The sequence below is a fragment of the Chelonia mydas genome, chromosome 15 (genome assembly GCF_015237465.2).
Source record: "Chelonia mydas isolate rCheMyd1 chromosome 15, rCheMyd1.pri.v2, whole genome shotgun sequence".
Lineage (NCBI taxonomy): Eukaryota > Metazoa > Chordata > Testudines > Cheloniidae > Chelonia > Chelonia mydas.
This window is the reverse complement of record NC_057856.1, coordinates 29,944,501-29,953,763: the sequence shown is the minus strand read 5'-3', so window position 1 is coordinate 29,953,763 and position 9,263 is coordinate 29,944,501. Positions and strand designations below refer to the sequence as shown.

The 9,263-nt window shown below is 46.6% G+C and overlaps 1 protein-coding gene across 19 annotated transcripts in view; it reads left to right on the top strand.

Annotated features, from left to right (window-relative positions):
* Window positions 1-608: 608 nt before the first annotated feature.
* GIT2 (GIT ArfGAP 2) overlaps window positions 609-9,263 on the top strand; it is a 51,864-nt gene continuing 43,209 nt past the window's right edge. For 4 of the 19 annotated variants that reach the window (XM_037878808.2, XM_037878807.2, XM_037878802.2 and 1 more), the window contains exons 1-2: window positions 677-887; window positions 7,998-8,131. In XM_037878808.2, the coding sequence (XP_037734736.1) occupies window positions 836-887; window positions 7,998-8,131 (186 nt within the window). In that variant the 5' untranslated portion in view covers window positions 677-835. Of the gene's footprint in view, window positions 888-7,997; window positions 8,132-9,263 lie in introns of all 19 variants that reach the window. The other 15 variants (XM_043529558.1, XM_043529557.1, XM_043529559.1 and 12 more) reach the window with 10 other exon arrangements.

The following is a 9,263-nucleotide window of genomic DNA, read 5'->3' as shown; positions in this document are numbered from 1 at the left end:
TTCCTACTTTGATCTCTTCCCTCTTTACCCTGTGCTCCTGTTTATGGAGGTAGACAGGGCATCTTGGAGAGGGAAAAAGGTTAGAGGGACCAGCTTGGCCTTGAGTCAGCCTTTTCCACTGACCAGTCTGGTCTCAGACACCCACACCCTTCCTGACTGCAATTGTGGTGCCCCTATGCTCTGGTGATAAGGAGCCTGTGGGATTTGCCCCCACGCATGGTCAGATGCTGCCCTAAGAGCACACACAGCTTCCTTGGGCGTCACGGATGCATGGGTTATAATTTGTATCTCCAGTGTTACAGTAGACGTGTTTCAGAGTAACAGCCATGTTAGTCTGTATTCGCAAAAAGAAAAGGAGGCCTTGTGGCACCTTAGAGACTAACCAATTTATTTGAGCATAAGCTTTTGTGAGCTACAGCTCACTTCATCAGATGCATACTGTGGAAAATACAGCAGATGTTTTTATACACACAAACCGTGAAAAAAATGGGTGTTTATCACTACAAAAGGTTTTCCCAGTAGACATGGGACGGCTCGTCGGGTTCTGGGGTTGGGCCTGGTTCTGCCAGGAGCTAAAATGGTCTCCAAGCCCGCTACAGCCCGGTCCGTGCCAGCAACTAAGATGGCGGCCGCCGCCTCGGCGGCCTCCCTGTCACGTGACAGTCTGCCGCCGGGCTTGGAGAATGGCGCTGGGGGCGTAGCAGCGGCGCGGCGCAGGCCCGGTGCGGCCCCCTGCTGGCTGGCGGGGGCGCCGGAGTGGGACCCGTTCGAGCGGCAGGAAGAAGCGGCCCCCGCCCGAGGCTGAGGCAGGCAGGCGGCCGCCGCCCGCGCCGACATGTCGAAGCGGCTGAGGAGCAGCGAGGTCTGCGCGGACTGCAGCGCCCCGGGTAGGCGCTGAGGGGCGCGGGCGGCCCCGGGGAGCCCGGGCCCCCTTGGGACTCTCGCTGCGGGGCCTTCCCCAAGGGAGCCCGGCGTCCTGGCCCAGCCCTGCCCCGGGGCCCGCGTTCGCCCGCCCGGCGGCTCTGGGGACCCCCGCGCTGCAGCTCGGCCGAGCCCCCGGCGGGGGGGGGGCTGCGTGGCCGGCGGGGCCCCCCCGGGGCAGCCCTGGCGCCGGGCGCCCCCGGGGTGCGAGCGGAAAAGCCGCCCTGGCTGCGCGGCGCCAACAGGAAGCGCGGGGCAGAAGTGGCGGCGGAGCTGAGCCGTGCGCGCTCCGGCAAGTGACAGCTGCCGCGCCGGAGCCGAGCAGCCCGCGCCCTGCCCGGGGCCGGAGCCTGGGCGCCCCCGGCCTCCGCCCCCCGGGGCCATGGGTCGGCGCTGAGCTCCGCGGCGCCCTGGCCCCCTCCCCGCCACGAGCCGGGCTCGGGGCCCCCGGCGGGAGCCCGCTGCCGGGCCCGGCCGCGCCTGACAGGGGCTGCCCGGCGTGGTCGCGGCTGGTCCGGTGCGTGTCTTCTGCTGGGGACGTGGGCTTGTGGGATGCCTGTGGTGCACGGTGGGCAAGGGCCGTGTCTCCCCGTTTACGGAGTGTGGGGCACAATCAGTGGGGGGGCCTCTGAGCACTGTAAATGTTGATATAGACGAACGTAAACAAAAGCGGTTTCTAGAATGGTTTCTGATAACTCATCTGGGGACTGAGAATGGGGTTAAACAGTTTCTAGCGTGGGCAAGGGTCATCTGGCCAAATCACAAAAGGAGAAATCCATAGCTGGGGGTTCTGCTAGCTCGATCAGTGTGTGTCACTTCCCCTCTCTGTGCCCCTGTGAAATGGGAATAATAATACTTTTCTACTTCTTGAGTATGGATGGGCTTAACTCATCAAGGTTTGCAATGAGTTTTAAGTCGTTGGATGGATGGATGGTATGGTAGAAGAGCAAAGTGTTAGTGTTGTTCTGGCAATACATCACCCAGACTTGAGAGAAACATAAACTAGTTATTCACTTACCCTCTCCTCTTCCCCCCCCCCCAAAAAAAAAAAAAAAAATTAAGAGCAATTGAAGTTGCAAGTATCTGGTCACCCTTAACCTTTTTAGTTTCAGAGTAACAGCCGTGTTAGTCTGTATTCGCAAAAAGAAAAGGAGGACTTGTGGCACCTTAGAGACTAACCAATTTATTTGAGCATAAGCTTTCGTGAGCTACAGCTCACTTCATCCGATGAAGCTCGCGAAAGCTTATGCTCAAATAAATTGGTTAGTCTCTAGGGTGCCACAAGTACTCCTAACCTTTTTAGTGCAGACTGAAGCAAAATAGGTATTAAACACCTCTGCCTTCATGATGTCATCAATTATAAGCTCTCCTTCCCCTCTAAATAGAGGACCTACACTTTCCTTTGTCTTTCTGATGCTCCTAATGTATTTAAAGAACCACTTACTGCTTTTTATTTGACGTGTCCCTTGCAAAGTCTAACTCATTTTGTGCCTCAGCCTTTCTGATTTTGTCTCTACATGCTTATGCCATTCTTTTGTACTCCTCCTTAGCAATTTGTCCATCTTTTTACTGTTTGTAGGATTCCTTTTTGATTTTCAGATTATTAAAGAACCCCTGTGGAGCCACGTTGGCCTCTTGGATGTTAACAGCCTTACTAAAATTAGGGCTTTGTGTGTAAAAACAAAGTAAACAAAAAAAGGGAGTATCTGTATTTTCATTAAGATACAGAAATGAGTCTTGAGTGACCAGATTTGGGGTTTACCTGTACTGAATTTTTCAACAATGTGAATGAGGATTCCAGAATTAATGTGCACAGCTTTTCCCTACCTGATACCAAATGGTTTATGTCTCGCACACACATCTGCTAAACTATCAGGTGCACCAGGATTCTATTATAAAGCTTCATTTGTGCTGCTTAAGTGTATTAAACATTCTGGAGTAAATTGTCACCACTGCAGAATGTATTGGAGTTACTACCACAGTTAATTTACACAAAAAGTGAAGGATTATTTTTTTCCTGGCCTGCCTTTCTCTTGATGTAATTAATTGTTAATTCTAGCTTCTTAAATGCCTTAAAATAATAATACTTTGCATTCCATAGCAAAGTGCAAGTATTTTGTTCTTCTTTGACATAATGTGATTTCATATGTGCTTTGCCATTATACTTCCTATTTTGTATTATTTTACAAATCAGCTTTTCAAACTTAGCCTGCAACTAGTTCAAACTAGCCTGCAACTTAGCCTGCAAAAGCATATTTTGACCTGTCTCTCTGGCTTCCTTGAACATCTTGCCAGCAGTGAACTTAACTGTGGCTAAAACTAGGCATTGTCTATATACAGTTTCACCAGTTTAACTTTCTGTCTGTTTAAAAAATGATTCAGTTAAACAGTGTATGCACAGGATTTTGCACTAATTAATTCAATTTTTAAACCTGGTTTATATCCATTTAGTTTAACTCACCATTTCCTACCCCACATTCACATCACTGTCCTCCAAGCCACCTGAGCTTAACTAAGTCTGATGAGGATGATAGTTTATAAGGCCAGAAGGGTTCACTGTGATCCAGTCTGACCTCCTGTAAGGCAGGTTTAAACTGAATTAACAGAGTTCACGCAGCTTTTTGCACAGTCTGTCTAAATCTGTTTTAAACTGCACCTTTAGTTAAACTAGTGCAATTCTGACTGTAATGAAACTCCTTAGCCCTTTCCTTTCCTTCTCCACCTCCACTCCCACACACTCAGTCAGAACCCATTATCCTCCCTGTCACTCAGGCCTGTAATCTGGGGGGCTTCTTTGACGCCTCCCGCTTCCTTGCCTGACACATCCAGGCGTTGTCCAAGTCCTTCTGCTGCTTCCTCCCCAAACACTTCACAAAATCAAACATTTTTCTTTAGTCCATGTTGATGACTCTCATTTAGCCCCTTAGCATCTCATAGCTTAATGATTATGTCCACCTTCTCTGTGGTCTAAGCTAAGAACATCATCTTGGCCCATCACTTTGATTGTGTCAATCCCCTGTGAATCCTTCCATTGACTTTCCTGTTTTCCACTGTATCTTATTTTAACTCTGTTCTTATCACATCGCTCCCTACACTCTGCCAATGACGCAAGACCTTAAATGCCTATTTGTCATCATCTGCCACAAGCTTCTGCGTGCTTTTGTCCACACTGCTGCTCATGCATAGAATGCCCTCTCTGAACTATTCAGCGAGTCTACTATCTTCTCAGTATCATTACTCTTGTACTCTTCCCTCTTGTTACTTCCGCTTGCAATATTTTGTTTCAAATCAGATGGCAGGCTCTTTGGGGCAGGGATAGTCTCCTGCCATGTGTTTTTACAGTGCCTGAAATTGATTGTGTCCTTTGCGTGCAACAGCAATAAGAATAGTTACTATAGTCGGCAAGCAGAGTGTACGTGGTCTTTGTACAGTAAACTGTACCCTGTTAAAAATGTTCTCCAGTTACACAGATATTATAACATCTGCCTAAGGTGCAGTGGGTATATTTTCTTTAGTGTATACACCGCTTTGAAGTGTCCACATATGAAATATTCTATCAATATAAGCTGTAGTGATGTTCAGATAAGGATAGCTATAGGAATCTACCTACTCATATTTACTTTTCTCTTTAAACTGTTTACATTTTATAACCCTTGTTGTATTGAGCAAAAACTTTTTCTATATAGTTGGTAGATTATTAATTCTCTGAAAGCTGACCGTGTTCTCGTTGTCCACTTGCTGGCTTTTGGTCTTTTGAAACTTCTTACTATCTGAAACAGAGGCTTAAATACTTGGGTCTGAAAATCCTTGGAAATAGCAGTACAGTAGCCAAGCTTAAATTAAAAAAGAATCTTGCTTTTTATCTGAAACAAACTTTGTGAACATAATAAACAAAGGGGGCCTTTAAATTTTGGAAACTTCTAATGTATCTGAAGAGAGGAGAAACATTATGAATTGACATGGTCTGTTTAGATATTCAGTACTTAAAAATATATTGCAGTTTTTGCTGATTTATGTTGAAGTGAATGCTGGCATCAAAAAGCTTAGTTTGTTAATTAGTTCTAATTATATTGAATGAGCCTGTAAATCATGAATTTAGCTAAATAACATAGGTCATCAAATTACCTTCTTTTTGAGTTTTGTTCCTGACCAGGTGGATTTACTCTTAAGACAAAAAGAAAAGGAGTACTTGTGGCATCTTAGAGACTAACCAATTTATTTGATGCATCTGATGAAGTGAGCTGTAGCTCACGAAAGCTTATGCTCAAATAAATTGGTTAGTCTCTAAGGTGCCACAAGTACTCCTTTTCTTTTTGCGAATACAGACTAACACGGCTGCTAACACCTTGTTTAAACATCATAATCTAAAAAAAGTGGTGTAAATGAAGAATCCCATTGGCACATGTCCTGGGGTGTAGTCTTTCTTTAAAACTTGACACAGCTTTATTTTTAGTGGTGAAACTAGCTAAACTGTAAATAACTGTATTGGTCTTACTAAACTTATCTTGGTTGAGCTACCACTAAAAGGAAACAGCATCTCTGACCTCAGGCTAAATTGCAACTTGTTTCATGTGATCCTAAAGATGTTATATAAAATACATAATCCACTTCAGGAGAGTGACATGTACATTCAGTAAAAAAGAAAGTGTGTATTTCCCATTTCCCCCTAACCTCTGTGTGTTTGTCTGTTAGTTTGTGAGCCCTTCAGGGCAGGGGCCCAGGGCCCATTGTTTCTTGTTTGACTTGAAAGTGCCTGGCACTTAGTAGGGCACTACCATAAGCCAATAATAAGTTATAAAATAGGAATTGCAACTTCAGAAGTAAGGGTTATAGATTTGGAAATGGGTTATTGAAACTCCTGTACTGTATTCCAGTATGGTCTCTGAAGAAATCAAGTGACCTGTACCTTTAGTATGTGGGTAAAGATTGCGGTGATATACTTTTGTCTGGTTTTTCTCATGTACCAGAATGGCAGCATAATACTCTAGGGCAGGGGTCGGCAACCTTTCAGAAGTGGTGTGCCGAGTCTTCATTTGTTCACTTTAATTTAAGGTTTCATGTGCCAGTAATACATTTAAACGTTTTTTAGAAGGTCTCTCTGTAAGTCTATATATCATATAACTAAATTATTGTATGTAAGGTAAACAAGGTTTTCAAAATGTTTAAGAAGCTTCATTTAAAATTAAATTAAAATGCTGATCTTACACCACCGGCCCTCTCAGCCCGCTGCCAGTCTGGGGTTCTGTTCACCTAGGCCAGCAGCAGGCTGAGCGGGGCCTGCGGCTGGGATCCCGGCTGGCAAGGGGCCAGCAGCCAGAACCCCGGGCCAGCAGCCAGAACCCCAGGCCAGCAGTGGGCTGAGCGGGGCTGGTGGCCGGGACCCCAGACCAGCAGGGGGCTGAGTGGCTCAGCCTGCTGCCACTCAGCTTGCTGCCGGTCTGGGATTCCATCCACCGGCTCCTGCCGGCCCCTCTCAGCTGGCTGCCGGCCCACATAGAGTAGGTACCTACCTTCTCCCTGGTTCTAGCCCATTCTCTTCCTCTCTCTCTCTCTGCACTGAGCTGAGGGTGGGAGTGCACTGAGCACAGGGCTGGGGGTGAAGGAACAGGCTGGGGCTTGGGGTGCAGGGTCTGGCCAGGAGCTAGAATGAGGGAGGGGGCTCAGGATTGGGGCAGGAGGTTTGGGTGTGGAGCACTTACCTGGGCAGCTCCCATTTTGGTGTGAGGGGTGCAGGTGGGAATGGGTGGGCGGGGGTGCAGGAGCTCCCATTTGGTACTCAGGTTGGGGGTGGGAATGTGGGGGGTGCAAGAGTCAGGGTGTGGGCTAGGGTTGTGGGGGTGCTCCTCGCCCCCTGCCCAGAGTGGCTCATGGCAGGGGGCTGGAGGGGATATGCCCCGATTCCACCCCCACGGCCCTAGCCTGTCCCCACCTCTTTTCTGCCTCTTCCCCGGAGCAGCACCCCTTCCCTTGCAAGGGCTATCAGCTGATTGGTGGCAGGGAGGGAGAGGAGGAGGGGCAGGAATCCAGCATGCCTGCAGCAGCAGCCGGCAGGCAGGACCAAGCTTCTTCACCCTGCCCCCGCGGGGGGGGCGGAGAAGAGTGGGATGGGGTGGGCAGGATTTTTAATGGCACACTGCTGCCTGCTGGGGTTCCAGCCTGGGTTCGGCAACGGGGTGGGTGGGGCCAGCGGCGTGCCATAGGTTGCCGACCCCTGCCCTAGGGCATTGTGACTTCTCATGATGGTCAAAATCATTCCATAGAACACTGAACATCTCATTGACCTGCCTAGATGTCTTTTACTTAGTCTTACTATGGGGAACTATTAATGATAACATGCTGTGCTAGAACATTAGATGATTACTGGCTTAGCGTAGAAGTAGCATTGTAAGGAATTGTGTCAATGTGGCATGTGATTTTTTTTATGTTGAAATGAACATAACTATATCTTGCTCTTTTGTCTTACAAAAATAGTGCCTCTTATTTGTATATTAAATAAGAACACACTGCAGATCTAACAAGGCAGGACTTAAAACTTTGAGCAATAACACAATAATACTTATCGTTTATATAGTATTTTTCATTTAGAGACTTCCAGGCCCTTCCCAAAGATGGGATATGTATCATTATTCCTATTTTACAGACAGGAAAACTGACGCATTAATAATTATAGGCTTTTCTATGGCACTCCTCACTGTAGTATCTGAACACCTCATGACCTGTAATGAATCTAGCCTCATAACACTCCTATTGAGGAAGGGAAGTATTGTCTTCATTTTATAGATGGGAAACAGCTCAGAGTAAGTGGGGTTTTTTCCTCAAGATCCCACAGCAAGTCAGTGTCAGAACTTGAAACAGAACCCAGATCTCCTGAGTCCCAGTCCAGTATCTAACCACAGGACCCATATTTCCCCCAGCATCTTGAGGCCCAGGGAGTTTGTGACTTGCCCAAGTTCATATAGCAAGTAAGTGGTGGTAGATCCAGGAATAGAACTCGTGACACCTGATTCCCAGTCCTGTGCCCTAACCGCTGGCCGATGGTGCTGCTCATAATAAATATACTTGCTTCTCTTTTCCAGACCCCTGTTGGGCATCAGTAAACAGGGGAATTCTGATTTGTGATGAATGCTGTAGTGTTCATCGGAGTCTAGGACGTCATATCTCCCAAGTGAGGCATCTTAAACACACACCATGGCCTCCAACGTTGCTGCAGGTAAAAGCTGAGGATTGCTTTCTGATGAGAATCGGAGAATTCTTAGAGAATTCTAATTACTAAACTTTCTGGTGGGGAGGGTTGCTTCATTAAGCTCTTTTTAAAATAGGTTTCTTGGTTTCTGTTTCATTGCTGTAATAGATTATTAAAGTCAGTGTTAACTCCACATTTTAAACTTACTTTTAGGGCAAATTCAGAGCCTGAGATATAGTTAAAATTCCCTTGGTTTTGAGAGTTAACTTTTGTCTGTCTGTCCAACCGGAGTACTGCAGTGAATCCACTTCTACCCAAGTTGTCAGGTTGTAACAACCCCGCCCCGCCGAGCTACTGATGAGGTCTTGCTGTGGCTATTTAGGAGAATCGAATTCTAAGCACCTGCCCATTCTGCTTTCATTTCTTCTTTCTCACATGTCCTCTGTTTTGGGAAGCCTAAAAGATCCTTTGATAGCTATTTTAATAAAGCCTTCTTGAAAAGTTGCTTTGCTCTTTCAAAGCTTAAATTTACTTGAGGGTATGTCTATGCTATGGAGATTCTACTAGCATAGCTGCATCACCACAGCTATGCTGGCATACCCCAGTATTGTAGATGTAGCCTACACTGGTGGAAGAGATTTTTCCACTGATGTAGGAACACCACCTTCCTGAACAGTAGTAGCTATGTTGACAGAAGTATTCTTCTGTTGACATGGTTTGTCTACACTGGGGGCTACATTAGCATGGCTGCATCATTCAGCTTTTCGCACCCTGACCCACGTAGCTATGTCGACCGAACTTTTAAGTGCAGGGCAAGCAGTAGTGTTTGTGGGGTGAGAGTTTGTGGACCATCTGCACTTGTAGCAATAATAACTGGCATCTGCAGGCCAGTTAACAATGAGTAAAGATTGCATGATTTTCCATTTCTTTGCGTTTTGCATATTGTAGCAGTTCTAGGTCAGTATATATACTGGCATGAACACTGATTGTCGGATGAGTATACAAATATGTGCCTGTGAACATTTATTCCCAAAACAAAGGCTTTCTCCTAGTTAACTTAAAGGAGTATTCTTGCTCAGTACAGGAATCTGGTCAGTCATGAATAGATCCAACATTCCATCTAGGGCACGTAAACATGCAAGTGTGTTACCATTTTCAT